At 45.4% G+C, this 19370-nt stretch overlaps 1 protein-coding gene across 4 annotated transcripts in view; it reads right to left on the reverse strand.

Annotated features, from left to right (window-relative positions):
- The window catches only part of pde3a (phosphodiesterase 3A, cGMP-inhibited), a 98306-nt gene that overhangs the window by 28963 nt on the left and 49973 nt on the right, over nucleotides 1–19370 (reverse strand). For 3 of the 4 annotated variants that reach the window (XM_035427732.1, XM_035427733.1, XM_035427734.1), the window contains exon 2: nucleotides 13707–13757. In XM_035427732.1, the coding sequence (XP_035283623.1) occupies nucleotides 13707–13757 (51 nt within the window). Of the gene's footprint in view, nucleotides 1–11931; nucleotides 12169–13706; nucleotides 13758–19370 lie in introns of those variants that run through there. The other variant, XM_035427735.1, reaches the window with a different exon arrangement.

The following is a 19370-nucleotide window of genomic DNA, read 5'->3' on the forward strand; positions in this document are numbered from 1 at the left end:
GCAAGTGAGATAGAGTGAGAGAGAGAGAGAGAGAGAGAGAGGGAGAGAGGCAGAGAGAGAGAGAGAGAGAGAGAGAGGGAGAAGGCAGAGACAGAGAGAGAGAGAAAGAGGGAGACTAATCTCCTCCGCAATTCACCTCCGATTCAGCAAGACTGACGCAAATAGTGTGAGAGACTTAAAGAGACAGAGAGCGCGAGGGGGGAAATGGCCCCGCTAGCGTGTGAGCGAGAGAGAGACAGGAAAGAGAGGTGCTTCATGTATATTGTATGAATGTAGTGAGAGGGAGAAAGAGAAAAAGAGAGAGAGAGAGGGGGGAGACAAAGGGAGAAGTATGTGTACGTTAAAGACTGGTCTGTATCGTATGTGCGTGTGTTTCAGCTGAAGCTTCACAGAACACGGAGCATCAGACTGAAAGGGAGCATCTGCAGCAAGACTCAGGAGCAGCTGCCCACTCTCTTATTCATTCATGAAACGGTCGTTATCATTATACAGTATTTCTCAGCCGTTTATATGATTTTTATCAATGAAATTGAGAAAGTATAGGACAAGCGAGCTGCCTCTTAAAGCCCGAACGAGAGGATTTCAAGGGCGAGTGTGCACACAAGCTTTTCCCCGTGCCTTTTTTAACAAGCCAGTTCCATGAAGCGAGACCGCGCGGATGGCTCTGCTGAGCCCAGCCGCTGCGTCCGTAGGCGCGCCGCCCTTCCCCTCTCTGATAGGAGCGTAATTCTGGCCCGGCGAGTTATTCCCTGAGCGGTTCTCACGGCGACCAGATGTGCCACGGACTGTTTCGTCATTCCGGGTCGGACTCTGGAGCTGAATCAGCTCAAAGAACTGGGAAGGTCCTTCTGCTCACCCCAGCACCCACCTACAGTCCACCAGTCTTCCTACAATCGACAAACACCTTCATCCATTCAGTATCTAAAAAAAGTGGACTTATACTACTCGCCATACTGAGTTTAGAGAAGCCATTAACTTGAAAATGGACAATGAAACACAAAATCTCTGTGTTATGTCCTTGTGGGTACACTCCCTTGTTTTGGAACTGCTCCACCCGACACTACAGATAATTCTGCCGTGAAATCCCATTCTGAAAACATCATCCAGTGGGCCACACAGCAAAATGTTGAGTGTTAAATCTACTCTTACAGAGTACATATGGTCCCTACTGGACTCATATGTACTCTGTTAGAGTTGAATTAACACAAGGCATTTTACTTCACGCTCAAAATATCACATAACCTCATCACCACCTCCCTCTCTCACGACGTCTACGGTTCTTATGACACCACAATCAGGCAATCACATTTTATTTATATAGCACATTTTACAGCTTACCCTGTGGCCTAAACCCACACAAAGCAAGCCAGGGGTGACAGCGGCAATGAAAAACTCCATGGAAGACACGTAGGAAGAAAAACAAAGCCAGTCAGTTTCGGGCGGGTCGTATGAAGCACCCGAAGGGGGCGGTCCAGGGGGCGGGGTGGCACACTAGGAGCGGTGGACACACATTCGTTTTAGCATTTCAAGCCAAAGGGCTACGGCAGAGCTCATCTAGCATCCAGCCTCGAGCCTTGAGTGACAGAAGCCTCCTCTGCACTAAGCGCTCTCACTGACGTGCCAATTACAGTCAGCGGTTCTCTTACTTAAGTCCTTGCTCATTTTCCCTTCGGTCACACAGATTCCATGTGGCCACTTATCAGGATAGCTTGGCAGGCAGGATGATCGAACCGGAGCCACAGAGAACCAAGCGGGCTTTATTAGGTTACGAGGAAACAAAATCTGGCAGAGAACTATCACCCTTCTCTCTGCTTCATTCTGAAATATGCAGTGCGCCTGCTGTTCTCACTTGTGCCAACGCTGCAACGAGGAACCGCAAAAAGGAACTGGAATGAGCGTATCTAACTCTTAACTCTACTTGTGCTGATTCTCTACCGTGCGAGATCTTGCATGATAAAGTAACAGGCTTTGCGCAGCAGACTTTCTGTCCTATGTGACTTAAGCACAGCGGAGCCAGAGACCGAGCCTGCTACCGAGAGCAGTGATCTCTGACACGTCCAAGACAAACTTCCAAGTCAAATTTCAGTCCCTGGTAATTACATGATTTCCCCGTGATGTCAACCTTAGTGACCGCACTCATTATCCAGCCGCCTCAGCCAACTGCCGCTGGTCAGCCGGTGGGCGGACTGGCATCCTCTGACTGCGAGGGATGTTTGCAGAGGACGTAGGGCAGCTTTAGCACGGAAACGTGAGATCCAGCAAGAGGAGTGGGCTGAACATCACGCAGCCAGTCACTGAATCGAGGCCACGGTGGCCACCGGCTCAGAGGCTGGACACCAATCAGCTACGGCTCTCTGAAACTCTTACGTCAATCTAATACTGATAATAAGTTTTATTTTTGTTGTGATGACCACCTCCACCACCACCACCACCACCACCAACTGTCATTTTATCAATTTAAAATAATGCTGGCGTCGGACAAACTGCATTTTGCAGAGCAGATTCAGAGCGAGAGAGTACGACAGAGCAGGTCAGTCGTGACTCACCCACTTTTTACACCCTTCTCCGTACGAGCGACTCAGAGCGGCTAAATCACTGACCGCACACAGACACTGACGGCGACTGACAATCGGGGCCCGGTTCTGGAGCCTGGCTGAGCGTGACCACTTCCCTCATTAACAGCGTCCGTCCTGCGCGTCCGCCCGCCGCCCTGCGTTTGCGCGGACTTTGACCCGCGGCGGTTATTTTCGGAGCCGAAAAGGGGCGAGAGGGAGCCGCGAGCTCGGGCTGGGGGTCGGGCTGGGGCTCGGCGGACGAGGAAGGCACGACGCGAGGAGAGAGGCGGAGTCTCGGTGCGCGTAATCGCCACGCCGACCTACTTTACCCACAGACAGAGCCACTGCGCCGCTCGTTCCACGGGCTGACCTCGCGGATTCAGGTCCTCAATAACCCTTACGGCCGCTGACAATCGGCTAAAAATGGAGTAGATGAGTCACGCTGGTATTTTTTCCCCCTCCCCGCCTCTCTCCTCTCCGTCTTCACCGCACACTGGTGTATTTCAGCGAGGATACCAATTCATTCATACCAGTTCATTCATAAATTAGTACAATATTTTTTCGACAAGGCGCGCACACACGGACACATACACGCTCGCTGACACGCACAAGCACACACTCACGGACACGCGCACACACACACACAAGCACACACACACACACGCACACAGCGATGAGGTGTTAGCTGCATCATCACAGAGATCAATGTGTCCTTGTTTGACTTTCCAGTTTTTGTAAACAAGCATGGCTACAGCTGCAAGAACAGGCTAGATATGCTGTAACGGACTATACAGTAGCTGTTCAGACATGGTGGCAGTAACACACAAGAGCTGCTATAACAGAGTGCTACTCTCATAATCGGCTAGAACAGCTATAACAGACTGGTGTTGTCATAACAGGCTTGAGCTATTGGGACAGGATAAGGTTACTGGAACAGTGTTGGAAATGTTGGAACAGTCACAGCTTAAGCAGCACAGGTGAACACCAGGTCTGGTTCAGCTCATGACTGAATGATAAAGGTTATAGGAAACTCCACTGCTCTGCTGTTTGTTGTCAAGCTCCAAGATTCACCTTTCCTTACTCTTCTTGTCATTTTTTTTTTTCTTGAGTCCAGTTCCCGGGCTGATTTCTCTCTTGATTTGCTATGGTTGGATCCTGTTTGGGTTTCTGCTTACAATACAACTGCTAGCCAGTGACTAGTTTGATTTCCAAGAGCTCATTAATCGGCCCATTGGATGCAGTGAGCAAGAAAAGGAACAGGCACAGCTTAAAGACTTTGACTACTGTCGTGGTGAATCCCCTCATTAACACAGTTCTGTGGTAAAACATGTCAACTGCTCTCCCATTAAGTGAGAGTCTGGGAGGCAGTGGGGGAGACAACTGTTTTCATAGATGCTTAATAGCAGCAAACAATAGCATATAAAATACAAGAAGTTATAGACTCATTGACAAAGAAATACTATACAAAAACAAGACCACAAAAACACTTCTAGCTGTGAAAAATCACACAAGCCCTGTGATATGTGTATAGTGCATTGATTAACTGTCAAGACCTTTGAATCTTGCAAGCAAGCTCATTAGTACCATGTGTGCTTGGATGTGTTTATTCCTAGCTACAGCATAACAGAGTAGAACAGTATCATGTACCCACACTTAAATAAATATGAATTCAGCATATTCTCGGCCTGGATCATAAAGAAAAAAAAACAACAAGCACATGTTCCTTATCAGAAAAGCATTTCAGAGAACATTTTTCCCTTCTTTGCTGAGTTGAACAAAACTGTGGTCAAGAAATCATATAATTAATAATGCTTGTCACTAATGAGCCTGGATCGAGTGAAAACCACAGAGGCAACGTTCTGATGATTGGTTTTGGGGAACTTGGCAGCCTCCATGAACCCAAAGACATGTGTAGCATGTGTGCGCTGGCTATCATAATTAAGAGTTATATGGGGGAAAGGCAACTGTTGCTTTCATGCAGTGATATACCATGTTATCCTGGAGATAAGCATTCACTCTGGTAGGACTATTCCAGCCACAGTATGTCCTCCCAGTTTAATTTTTCTGATCTCTAAATGCATGTCACACTTGATTCTGACCTCAAAGGACAAAATACTTAATTCATACCAGTTTGGTGAAAAACATTATTTTTTGTATTCTTTGAATTTTCAAGTCTCCTAGAAGTACCTGACTGGCAGTCATTGACTTTACAATCTCACGACCTTACGGTATAATACTGTATAGTTAGGGTGGAAATTCAGTATTTCTTTTGTGAAATTTCTCTGATTTTTTAAGCTATAATTATTGCAATGAAGGTGCTTTTATTTCTATAGATCATTTTCTGTGCAGTATTTCCAAAAAAGCACACGTTTTTAAATTACTCATGTGGACACAAATTCTGGCCAGTGTTAGTTTAACACAATGAGAGAGGGCCAGATTCAGTCGAACAGTGCATGCTGAACCACACTGAGCCGCACGTGAAAAATAGTTTCATTCTGTTTTTGTTCTTTGCTCTTTAAAAAATCCACTAATGGATAATCACCTCACAGTGTTCGGGCTTGAAAAAAAACTCAGACTTCATTGAATTTGTTCCTTAGAATCAAAAGAAAATGGTGCTTGCGTCTGATCTGAACTGAATATGGACATGGGCAGGATTAAATGGCTGCTTGTAATCTGCAATGTGATACGATGACATACGAGTGTGACACTATCGGATTCACCGACCCATGATACCGGAAAGCCCTTCAAGAGCCATTTAAGTGTCATATAATGGGATGCCTGTCCAATCGCGCGCCTGTGCAGGACAAGAAAATCACAGTGGCAACCTATCAGCCTCTCCAGGAGGGAGATTGATTGAACCAAGAGAGACAGATTGTGACAGTGAGCAGAGGGGGGTGGGGGGGGGGGGGGGGGGGGGGGGGACCGTGGGGGGGGAGAGACATGAGGCAGAAAGGAGAGAATGGAGGGATTTCTAAAGTAAGCAGCAGAAGTGGATTGCAAAGCTACACCCAATGATGTAATAAAGACCAAAAAAATGAAAAAACTTTAACAATATAAGCACACGTATATGATACGTTATTGTTGGGGGCAGAAGGGACCAGGGACCAGGGTCTCCAAAATGGTTATTTATAGCCCCCCCCACATAGTTCCAAAACAACATTTTAATATTTTTTCTGAAAATTATTCAAAAATTAAATGAAAACAGATTATTTAGACAAGCCTTTTCAATATTTTCATTTAAATAAAAATGCCAAAATTACCGAAACGTCACATTTGATTAATGATGTGTATCTGTCTTTGTCTGCTGTAGCATGCTGGTTGTCAAGGGAAACCAGGTTTTTCAAACTCTAATATTAGCTAAAATGTATAGAATAGAATATTTTACAGTCAAGAATTTTGAAATAATTCAGTCAGAAGAGCATGAAGAGCACTCTTCCCATCACCCCCTTGTGCTGAGACCCTAGCTTAGCCCCGAGAGAGTGGAGACTGAAACTTTCTGTGATTGGGCATTACTGGACACACACACACACACACACATGCGCATACACGCACACATGCGAACACACACACACATACATATATGCACATACACATGCACACTGCACAAACACACACACACACACACACACATATGCATATACACACACATGCACACACACACACATGTATACGTACATGCACATGCATGCATGCACATGCACACACACAGACACACACACACAGACTCACTGAGCCAAAAAACACTCCCTGGTAGTACTATTCCACTTGAAAGCCTGCTCCACTCTTGGCCTAAATGTTTTTTATGGTTGAATGGGATGCAACTGTAATTGTGTACAATTACATGCACAGTTCAGGGTAGAGAGCATCCCAGATTAATCGATACAGTTAATGGGCGAAAGAGTCTTTCCAAAAACAGCTGGCTGATATAATTCAAAATGCACTGTGTCGTTCATTCACATTTGCAAACACTTCATTGGTTCAACATGCCTGATTTAATTGGAATAAGTACCTATAGTTTAGCTGCCAAGTTCAATTATTTTATAAGGAGTTGGCTTCATAAACCACCTTTTTTCAGGATAAGAAATGGTGACATAGCATTCGTAGCAGTCACTTTTGTAGTATGCCACTTGTACACTTCACATCTGCGGACAAATTCATCGATAAGGGAGTATGTAAATGACAAATTCATCTGCCAATGAAGATACTGCCTTGAAGCTCCCCGGTTGTTCCTCTAGAACTTTAATGGCCTGCCAGAGGTGATTATTGAGAGCGGAGCTTCGGGGAAGTTCTTCTCAGATTAAAATTGCATAGCCCTGATAACAATATAAACCATGACATGATATATTAATGAAAGTCCACAGATGCTCAGTTGTATTTGCTCGCTTTTCAGCAACCTGGTGACGTGGAGCAAATGAACCAGACCCACTGTCCTCCCTCCATCTTGCAAGCCCGGATGTGATGTACCACGATAGTTTATTTCGCTATCGTATTATTAGGACAGGAGAAACAAAGCAATATAAAAATCCCGCCCAGTAAAAATATTTACTGGGAAAAGGTCAGTCCAGTTGACCCCTGACACACGGCCACCCCAAACTCCTAGGAAACGTGGTTTATTTTTTCTGTGGTCGTATGCTGCTTCCTGCTTCCGTCATTCAGTTCTGCTGCTGTGGAGCAGGACTGGGAGTAGGGGGGTAGGGGGGTGGGGGGGGGGGGGGCGCGCGTGATCTTTCTGAAGGAGCTGTGGCAGGGGTCCGGAGACAGCAGGCAGAGCAGAGGGCTCCCGGCCCTTTCAACCCAGTAAACCAAACGGGCAGGTAAAACGGGGTCCCAGCACTGGGAAAGGGTCCAAAGGAGGGGACCCCGAGACGCCGGGGAGCCTGTCGAATGTCTCCCTTCTGCCCATCTGTCACTCTGTTTGGCCCATCGGCCCCGGGCTCACAGTGGAATGTGCAGTAATAAGGCTTTTCCCTGATTATCCTGAGCAGAGCTGCTCAGCGGAACCCTCCGGCAGCTTCATTAAGAAAGCCAGAGGAAGCCGGAGGGACTCCGGGTCAAACTCAACAGAAACTTGATGACGCACCAAAGAAATCTTCCAAAATAGTAGTCGCAGCCTCTGAACACTGTCCAGTTCGCCTCGCCCCCCCCCCCTTTCACCATTTAGATGATAAAATATTGATAATATTCCATAAGCAACACGCTTCTGTGTCTGGTAGCCATCCTTTTGCCGTTTGTATGTCTGGTGCCAATAAAAAGAGTTTAAGTAGTGCTTACACGCAAGACATTAAGCATACATCCCATTATTTGCTCAATCCAAAGTTAAGGATGGAAAGCCCCGTAGCATTTGGAGAGAATGTCCAGCCCATGCCAGCTCCTTGGCGCGCCAAAATATGGCCACTGCGGCGGGGGAAGGCAACCCGCAGGGGCGGCGAGAAACGCAGAGCCTTCAGCGAAGGTGCGTCAGCGTCTACGCGCCACCGTCAGCGCCCCGCGCAGCGAAGTTCCACCGCGCCATTAAAAAACCATTACGCCATTTCGTAGCGCCAAGAAGCGAACGTCCAGGCTCGGAGAAATCGCGCGTGACGCAAGAGAACTACGTTAGAACTGCAAACGCGGCATTTCCTGCGCGCTTGTTAAAAATAAACAAAATTACCGAAAAAAAAAACCGCCGCAACATTCTTGCCGAGCGGCCACTCGCATCTCGTTTTCTTGGCTATCGTGAGCAATGCTAATAGCTTTCGGTTGTATTATGCGGCAGCGGCTTAGGCTACACACTAGCCTACATTAGCGCAGGACTAAACAGTAAAGGGAGAACGAAATGGTGCACGTCCTGTCTTCCTGTTTGTTATACGAGACGTTGAAGGGGCAGCTGCGGACAGCAGGAAGCGTAAATACACAATAAATATAGAGCACACTCCGCAAAGGAGGTCAAGCATCCTGAACAGCCTATCCTGTCTGAGTGGGACTTTTCTCTCTTTTTTCTTCTTTTCTTTCCTTTTTGGATGAAAAGCAATCAAATAGAAAATAAGAAACAAACATCATTTTAAAACCATAAAGCTGATAGAAGCTTTGCCATCTCCATTTGATGATTCCTTTATCTGTTTTTAATCCAAGTGTAGTTCAAGTCAAGTCAAGAGCACAAGCAGATGATATTTGTCTTAAATTACAATGGATTAAAATCAGCACAATATTGTACAGAAATAAATGTCATTCTGAATGTGTTTAAATACATACCCTTTTTCAGAATTTTTGAATATTAATCTGTTGAAACGTATGATGACTACTGAGATGCAAAACAGTGGGTAAAAAGGAAATCCACTGTATTAACCAACGATTTCCTCAAAATGAAGATGATGCCATCTCAAGGATTTCCGCATTGCTCTTTGAATCAAATCACCCTGAACAAAATGCATTAAGCCATTCTTCACTTATCTCTTTATTGCATCCTGTGATCATAACATTCCCATATTACCTGGCAGTAATGGACTGCATGCCTTATTTCCTGGTGTGTGGTTGCGTGTGTGTGTGTGTGTGTGTGTTTGTGTATATATGCGTGTGTGTATGTGTGTTTGTGTGTATGTGTGTTTGTGTGTGAGCATGTGTTTGTGTTTTGGTAGGGGTTTGCATGTGTGTGCACAGAATGCGAGAGTGAACAGGAGCACAGAATTAGCCCGGGACGTCATCCAAAGATACCAAAATAGTGGTGGTGCTCATGGGATTTTTCCCACAGGGTCAAGTGGTGGACAATCAGAATAGGACAACTGACAGCAGAGCCCTGACAAAGCAGTGGTGCCAACGCTTTAATCAGGCTCAAGGGGACCAGCCGCCCAGCACTTTCACATTGATTTCAGGTTTTAAAGGGTATAAATCCAACGCCTCAATCTGAGCGTCAGATGCTCGGCCACACTGCTGTCTAATGGCACACTCTACACTGAGGTACATACTGACTGGCTGTATCCAGGTAAGTATTCTGGGATTCTTTATGTGCCTGCTCTGAACCTCACAGCATCCCCGACATAAAAGAGCACAGACCTACTTACATTCACTGTTACGACTTGCTTACTCATCAGAGACACTTCATTTCCTCATTTCAAAAACGAAATGTGACACAAGCTAATAACTGTGAGACGTGATATGTCCCTCACTTTTTTGAGCAGTTCAGAAAGAAATTATAAACAACCTTTCCTTTCCTTTGCCTTGCTTTCTTTCAATGGCAACACGTCGGCGCGTGACGACCGCAATAAATTCTGTTCACAGAGAACGTAGGTGAACAGAGCCTATTTTATGGTACAAACAAAACTATCCGAGCATATTCTATTGCCATCCTTTTCATATGTTGTAATGAAGTTGTATACAATAATTAGCATGAGCATAAACACCATTCTAATGACAAAAGTGATGTTGGCTATTAAGAAAAACCGCATTAACTATGCTAGATTAAAAAATAACTTTTTTAAGGTGTGGGCACTAAACTGTAATAACCTGAATACTTATATTATTTATATTTATATCATTACTTTATAATATATAGAGAACAGTGAGATTACAAACCATTTGATTGCTCTCACACTCAAGAAAATCACACCTAGGAGGATAAGGCAGGTTCACATAACTTTGAAGTGGTACTCTGTTTATATGGGAATTGCCAGCAAGAAAATGTTGTGAAATGCATTTCGAAAATAATTTGCAATAATTTTGAGAGTGAAACAGCTCACATATCGCTGCTATGAAACGAGCCTCAGGATACTAAGCTAAGCATTTGCACACAAGGCCGGATCGGTGATGAAAACGGAGCCGCAGAGATGGTGTACTGCGTCTACGGGTGAAAAGATCCTAAACACAAAACAGTAGGATTTTATAGCCAGGGCGGGTTACGAGCTGTTGGGTGAGTGATGAGTCATTTGGTGGTGGGACAAGCTGTATGCTCGGGTGATGAATTATGAGCTGCAGACTATGTGAAAACTTCTTTATGTTACTGCATTTTAATATCCCTGTTTTACACAAGTCTGGGTCATTTCGGGGCGCTCAATAAACATCACCCTGGACTAAAGTCTTACTTGTGGTTTCACCATCAGTAGAACAGCAAACATTCGGTAATTAATCGGGGCCTTTTATGGACCTTCACCCAGGTGTTTTGGTGTGACAATGCAACTGCAGCTGAGGCACACGGTGTGGCATATACCTTGAGGGTACACCTGTGACCCCCCCCACCCCCCCCACCCCCCCCCCCCCCCCCCCCCACCCCCGCTCTTCCCATTATCTCTTCCGAACGAGATGACTCACAAAGACACGATGTCCCAGGGGTTTTTACAATGGCCGCTTCCTCAACACGCAGAGAATTTATACGACCGCGGATAGACTGCAAACACTCGACAGGCCGACTTCACAGCAAGCTTCCAGATTAATTACACGTTGTAATTGGCTCTTCCGCCAAAGCCCCCACACATGTTTAGGCAATGATGTAAACCGATCCGAACTTGCGCAAGGGCTGTTTCCACGTCTTTCGGTTTAATGTCCATTTATTTGCATCACTAACTTCAATTTTTTATCTAACATAATTAAATTATAATTAAATAATTACATTTTTTGTAGCTACACAACCAAAAAATGTAAGAAAGGAAATTGAGGCCGTTATTTTAAGGGCTGTGCGTTTCTACGAACCTGGCCCTCCTGCATTTAGGCCAAGATCATCAATTTCTTCTCACTAACACCAGATAACAGTTCAGATGTTTGGGCTCCAAACTCCATTTTCTCAAACAAACTCTCTAAGCACAGCAATGTTCCAAAACCAATGTGTTTTCAAATGAATATAAATATTTAAATAGTGCTTTTCACACATAACTTTCCTTTAGATTTGCAACTTAAAGCTTTCACCACAATCCTTATAAAAGAAATGTGGATAGGAAAATTACCCAGCTAATGTGTGCTCATTGGCAAATACAGAGCTGCACAAATCAATAAATCCTGGTCAACAAGCTTAGAAATATTCCGTGATTTGCACATTGAACAAAGTGCTGTGACACGCAGCAAATCTGCCAGATACAGGGTTTATTTCACCAAAATAAATGTATGGGAAGCATCTACAAGATGTGACAAAAAGCTGAGACAGGTCTGAAAGTCAGGATTATTTTTACGAGGGGTCTGTGCACTGACAGAACCAAGATACCGGGTAAAATGTAAAAAATGTCAAGTGTGCTACTGCATCACTTTCTCTCAATCCGTCAACGTACAGGATTGAACAGACTGATGCTCCACTTCGTACAAGTTGGTAAAAAAACTACCCAATGCTCAAATCCCAGCCTAATTCCAGCAGCAAATACACATTACATGTGTGGAGAGAAGAAGAAATGAGAGAGAGAGAAGTAGAAGTCTGTCAAACCTGAGTTAGATGAATGCCGCTTCCCTTAGGCTGACCCCCGCCAAATTTCAGACGCCCACTGTTCATCATCCTACCACTGGTGACCCCCAAATAGAGGAGCTTTACTCGTGGGTGACAGCGTCTCAGTTCCTCCTTGCCCGGGACCGCAATGCCAGTGGCTGTGCCAGTACCAGTAGTGGTGGTGGTGACCAGAACATTGCCCACGTAAAACCCGTCCAGCGCTCGAACGCGTGCCAGCTCACTGCCGCCAGCAGCCTCGGACCAGCAGCGCAAGTCCAGTGACACACGCAGCCAAGGAGCCCCTACGCGTGGAGGAGGTGGGTAGCACAGGAAGCAGTTATATTCAAAATAGCCGTTGCTAGGACACAGTAGGGCAAAGAGCAACGCACGAGTCCCACACAATAAATAGTTCTTTGGGCCGATTTTGATGCAACAACCCCACCTTCCTCTTATTCTAACAGTTAATGGCTTGAAAAGGATTTTTTTTTAAAACTGCACCCTGCTCAAAGCTGGGAAACAGACATCTGCTCTCAGGTAAATGTGGTCGATCCATTAGCCTTCTCCCCCTGAAAATAGCCTCCAATCACCCCCGTCAAGGCTCACAGGTCATCAGACTCCTCAGAACATAGACACTTCATCAAAACTGCTTATTATTATACAATAATATACAGACACCATATGGACAATTATAGTCATATAGCTTGGCCATATTTAGAGGACAAATTGCCAGTGCCTATATTCCCATCCTACTGTACTGCCTATGTCTGATAGTGATGGTGACACGTGTATTATAAATGCATTATTGAGTGTTTATTTCAAAAGCCATTGCACAGTTTTTTTTTTAATTCCCCCCAAGTTTGAACTTCACTGAATTGCCTCGATATCAGTCTGTGTCTCGCTGTGGTTTGGCGAAGGCTGTAGGTCTTGATTTTGTAAGGCTATCCTCCCGATTCTGTTCAGCACGCACACGCATTGTCCTGCCCGACACAGGTACGTGTGATGTCTTGATTTTTTTTTGGGGGGGGGGGACAAGCTGGCAAATTCAACGGCGGCCAAAACGTTCAATCGTTTCCCATTGGGAAAGCGGAAAATCCCAGCGTGTGGTGATTTAACTGTGTTTTCCTGCTCCCTGCCGTAAGCTCAGGGCCCTGCGAGGTTTGAGAATTCTCCTGTCGGGAGCTTCCTCTCCTTGGTTCTCCTCCTCCATCATGTCAACGGGACTTCATCATGGTTTTGGACATACTTGCGGCTCCTTTCGCGTTAATCTAGGCACTCCTGAGTGCCAGAAACTGGACTGATCAGGTCCTCAGGCCTACTACCAAATACCCAAGCCCTCAGTTCAATGTAATTATGTTTTTCTATTGCAGTGTACAGCTTTCCTATCATCACTGTGAGCGTGGTAGCATGATGCTAAATAACTTCTGGCTAATGGATCACTGTTGGGCACAATGTAAATACCATGATTTAAGGTAATGTGGCTTTCAGCACTAGTGAGTAAAGTGGGCCTCCATACGCATTAATGTAATGTATGTATGTTGTTCTTCGGGGTAATTGCTAGGCACTATTTTCACTGCGGAAGTATGTGTTTTTCAGCCTGATGGCTGCTCACAGCATTACTGGCTGTGCAGTGAGCGTGTTATTGCTGCTCTGATTGCTCCTGTGACATACATTCAATGCATCGCACCACATTAGCCCTGCATGTTGCGCTGGATTAGAGCATCTGTCAAACAGATACACAGAAATCCAACAGCGGCGTGCCCTCCTCCCTGGCTTACCTGGGATCCACGAGACCCTCGCTTGTGGTCCCATTCAGACTGGGACAGCATCTGGGGCGGAATGAAGAGCGCACACACACACACACACACACACACACACAGACACACGCACCAATACACACACATACACACATACAGATAGAGAGGGAGAGGGAGAGAGAGAGAGAGAGAATATTAAAATGCATTCCTCATCGTGGTCTGACAAGCACACGCGCAGACGAGTCTCTCAGCCTGCTGCGCTGCACAGCGAGGCTAAAAATAAGCCAATGGGGAAGAAGAAGGGATAAGAAGTGTGTCTTAACTGCTTGCGGTTTTCTCTATTTTGCTTCGCCTCCACTTTCTATGCCGTTCAACAGCGCAAGCTTATAATTCAATTTCACAGTCAGGTTTGCTTTACACAGTTCTCTACGCACAGTCTAATGGGTTCCACGGGGCTGAAAACTGTACGCACTCTAATTAACAGGCAGTGCGATCTCCCGCAGGCACGGCGAAGCCATTTTCCACTTGGGCCCGGGACAATGCACAGAGGTTCGGAGGCCGGTCTATCACCCCAAACTGTCGCTCACCGCGCACCGCCTGGGTCTCAGCCACACAGGCTGGGACTCCGTAACCCCCCACCGACTGGAACGTAACGTTCCCCCAGCGTCCCGTGTCGAAATCTCGCCGCCCTGTTTCCGAAACGTTACGAAAACATTATTAGGCACGCGCGGGGGGGGGGGGGGGTGATCTACGTGGAGGGAAGAAAAAAAATAAAAGAAATAGCGCAGAGATAAGTCTGCGAGACGGAGAACATTTTCCCACAGCGGAGAGGAAGTAAACAAAAGAAAAATGTATTTTCGGTGGCACATCCTACATGTTTAATAGTTTGTGGTCAAACGGTCGTAAATCAGCTCTATCTCGCTGCCGGGGGGGGGGGGGGGGGGGGCAAGCCACGGCTCTCGAGCTTTGGCACGGCCCCCCGGGGGATTTGGCCCGAGCCCGTTCGCGAAAACCAAGCGTCCGTAATTCTCTCAAGGAAACAATACACCGTGGCCGTGGTATCGCATCCTGCTAAATGTGCGGTGCGTGGAGTCAGCAGGGCCAGGGGGAGTTTAGATTTTACCCACAGCTCTGCGTTGAGTGATTTATCATTAAGTGAAAAGGGGAAGTTGTAACTTGTGCTTATATGGCTAGAAACGTTGGCACAATAGCAGGTATGTAATTTACACTGCTGTTGTGTGATGGAGGAACTGCTTCTCAGTCCACTGCTCATCCATCAGGGCTGTTCATGCTCTGTTATTAAACTGTTAATGTAAATATTTTCACACTCACATGAACGTGACATCACCACTACTCCACACAGCAATGTGGAGCAGTGGTTAGTGCTGCTCTAACCACTGCTCCACGCTGCTGCCCTGACCACTGATCCACATGCTGTTCTGATCTCTGCTCCATTACATGCCAATTGTATCTGTTAAAAGCATTGGGGGTCAAAGTCACAGGAGAGATGGCAACCCCGTGATGTGCCAGCTCACTGCTAATGCTCTCTGTAAGCCTGGTGTCTGTCATAACCTGGATAATGGTACTAGTGGTCTACAAGAGACAATTTTGTGGATACCACACTGTAGTATAACCTCTATGGAGACAGAGGTAGTTTTGCTTACAGCCAAAATTGCCCTCCGGCAATAATGAACATTGAAATCTGGACAAAGCCATAATGTTGCAGGGGTGGAATGGGGTTAGGGGAGTCCCTTTAACATACCTATGCGATTTGTGAATTGGCAATAACAATAGCTTCCTTTGTTTAAAAAAAATCAGCAGCCACACCAGCCACTGCGGTTGCCTCACCTCCTCAACAACTTCCTCTATTTCTCAAAAGCAGGAAACGGAAGGAAGACCTCTGGGTCTCGAATAGTCCCATACACATCTCATAGTGACAACAGCCGAGAGCCATTCGGGCGATATCTCTCCCTCATCCATCACCAGTTTTTGTCTTCCCTGAAAAATTCACAGACCCATTTTTAAGCACATATTTGTTTCAGACTTTATCAGAGCCTCATTTGGAGATGATTCTGGGCTGGACTGGTATGGTAGATATGCTGTCAAGGATGGTGTGGTTTATACACCAAGAAGCTGAAGTCCAAAAGGGTTAAACTGTACTCTATCAGAGTATAATATACTCTATGATAAATGATATAATGCTGAGCATATTGCTCTACCGAGCTATGTATAAAACTAGGAAGGAAAGACAAAGACAGAAAAAGAATTATTTGGTGGGGATAATGGTGACTTTATAAATTAGTGATATATTTATCACAGAAACAAGCTAAAAAAACCATATGCAACCTTCTACTAGTTGCAGATAAATGTAGATGTTCTCGAAACAGCTGGCTGACTTTTGCGCAAGCGCTACAGGCCTCACTGGCTTTTCACTGGCAGGGGGGGGAAGACGCAGGGAGGGGGGCGGGGCCCTGAACACACTGAACACACAGCGTAATAAGAGTTGAGAGCCCTGTGAGAAACGTGCCATTCCACGAGGGCCCCGCTGCGGCTTCCCCCCCCCATTCCACAGGTGCACTTGCAGCGCAGGTCCGCAGAGGGTAGGCTTTTGGAGAGAACCGCACTACCCCCGGATAGCTGACGATTCCAAGGATATTTTCTTTTTACATTCGTATTTTTTTTAAACTCCAATGGTAACACTGCGCATGAAAGGCCTTCTTTGAAATCTCAAAACATTATTCATGGACATTTTCCAAAGCCTCTGAACACAGCAGACCGACACGGTAAAATTTTAAATGTCCGCATCTGGACGCTTATTTTTTTTTTTTTAATATAATGCTACAGCACCCCTCTGAAGGGAAATAATAACGGCACAGTCTATTCCTCTGTGAAGCATGTTAAAATCATTAAGTCTCCACAATTCAAAATAGCAACACCTCTCCTTCTTTCATAGCTGTTTCCTTCGGTGGCATAATCGCAGCTTCACACAGATTTGACTCCCTGGTAAGTGAAGGACATCAGGACGAGTCAAGCTATTCCATAACATTGCTAAAATGTTGAAGCAATGTTGTGATAACATTATGAGTTGGCATTAATGATTCATGAAAGCAGTTTGGCAGTGGCTACAGGTGACATATCTAATCCCCAAACCTTTTCTGCCTTTTAAAGGCTATAGCACTGATCCGGATCCAAATGAGGCCAATGATTTGAAAAGGGTGCTTTTCTCTATGGAAATGGTCAGTCTGAAACCCCTAAATCTCTCATTTCCTCTTTGCTTCCAGAATGGAGAGAAATAACAAGCCCACGAGCCCCACCAATAATGGAAGAATATAATATTTATAACATATTTTTTTCCATTATTTATACTTGTCTTGGGGATTACATATCATACATTTGAAATATTATTAATTTACACAGTTGGATGCCTATGGAAGTCAGTTGGGTTAAGTACCTTCCTCATGGGTGCAACAACTGTGCCCCCCCCCCCCCACCCCTCCCAGGGTCTTAACCTGCAATCTGCGGGGCAAACGTTTCCCCAAACGCTACACCAGACTTCTGCCAGCTGGTTTTTTCATGAGGCCAGCAAGCCCATTCTAATTTTATCACGAGGCATTGCATTCAGTTCAGCTGAGCAAAGTGAAGCCTTTGGTCGTCCGAAATATGAAAAGTATTTTCTAAAGTGCAAATTCCTCCACAGAGGGAAAAAAAACAAAGCTTTGTGCTGCTCAGTGTGTCTTCAAACCCAAGCTCTTCAGGCAGTCTGTGTAAATCTGTCCTAAAGTGACAGTGTCAATCAGAGAGCATATGTTTCCCCTGCCCTAAAGTAACTCTATACCTCGACAAATAAACAGTAGGCCACATCAGTTGAAGCCGTCATCGAGGTTCAGAGCTTGTCCCTTGCAAAACTTGTCAGTCTAATGTAAGTTATTTATTCTTGATTACAAATGTCAACCATTTTCAGTCAATTCACGCTCAGTCTAGATTCCACAGTTAGCTAGCCTCCACTGATGTTTGAATCCACTGTTTGAAATAATGGACACAAAGCTCTATTGCCAATCACACAAAGACATGAAATACCGGGCATAATTTCACAAATCTCTGTTCTGTGCCACCCCCCACCCCCTCCCCTGAGTGTAGCCTTATCACTCAAATCCTGTCAGCACTCCACACGTCCCACCTCGCCAGTTTCAGGCTGACCAGCGTTAAAACCCATAACCCCACAGCTCAGCCTGCCCGGTGCACTCTGACGGGCTCCATTACGGCTCTAATGCACTGTTAATAATGTAAGAGCAGAAGAGAGCAGGAAATTGCTGGGGCCTCTAATGCAGCCCAGCACAAGATTACCACCCCCTAGTTTCATAATCATTCATTCATAACCAGCGTGATATTCATTTTCTCTTCCTTTTTGGGTGACTTTCATTTTGGGACTCTTTCTGTTGATGTTCTGTTTTTTTCTTTTTTCTCCTGCCATGACTGCTTCTGTGTGTGAGTTGTAATATAAATAATGTTAGAAAACACACTTAAGAAAGCGTGCTGTCTGCTAGCAGTATTTTGTGATCATGCTACATTTCTGGACTGATTTAAAGAGCTTTCAACAATGCTTCAGAAATGTTCCGATCGACTATTTTCCGTTATTACAACATTAAAGAAAACCACAACAAGGACAGCATGTTTTCCCTTCAACCAAACAGCCGGCCTTGTCCACAGAGATCTGTTGTACATGCGTGCAGAGTGCAAGCAGGGATGAAAAAGCAGTACACACATTCAGCACGTACTACTGGTGACGCAGGGTTTCTTCACAACTCTCTGTCTCTCTGTCGCTAGTCTAGACTCTGACTAATTCTAATCCCAGTCGCACTGTATTTAGTTTGGCATGTCTGCACATTGCTCTGGGCGCATGTATGATTGTCCTTATAAAAGGAGTACAGCAATGATATTTAACCAACATTCAAAGTTCAGCTGAGCTGAGTTCAGGTTAGATCAAAGGGGTGAAGCAGTACAATTTCTTACTGTGCTTATCCTCACTCTATAATGCACATCAGACTACAGGCAATGAGCAAGAGGGTCTGTTTGTAAATATGTTATTCGGTGTAATACCACAGGCCACCTGCAGGTGGAGGTACTCTCAAGACAAGCGCGGCGCACATAAACACACCAAGATGCAGGAACAGTAAAGCACTCTTATGAACTCAACTTCCAAGCCACCAGGATGAAAGAAAGAATCCACTGTGGGCCTGTTCTGTGAATCTTCTAGTTCCTCGGGCGTGTGCCAGAGTACAGGGAAAAAAAGAAAACTCTGGACATCTCCATTAGACAGACACTGTCACATTTTCTCTGTGGCGAGACAGCATCCCACAAACAAATGTTTGTGTTGATTTGTGTGAGGCTTGCAGAGGCTCACGCCACACAAACACACACAGACTGAAATATACATGATTTAAGCACACAGCAGTCCTCTCAAACGCTCACATGCGCAGTCGCTAGCGGTAGTATTCAGCGTGCTAGCGTAACCGTCGTCAGAAATTGCGCAAGTTTAAGTTAAATAACACGGAGGAACGGAAGGGGACAGGCAGGCACAGGCAGTGTGTGTGTGTGTGTGTGTGTGTGTTTGTGAGAGACAGATGGAGAGAGAGAACATGAGATCCAGATCCAGCAATTAAGATTAATATCTGTAGCGACTGGAAT

The sequence above is a fragment of the Anguilla anguilla genome, chromosome 7, assembly GCF_013347855.1.
Source record: "Anguilla anguilla isolate fAngAng1 chromosome 7, fAngAng1.pri, whole genome shotgun sequence".
Lineage (NCBI taxonomy): Eukaryota > Metazoa > Chordata > Actinopteri > Anguilliformes > Anguillidae > Anguilla > Anguilla anguilla.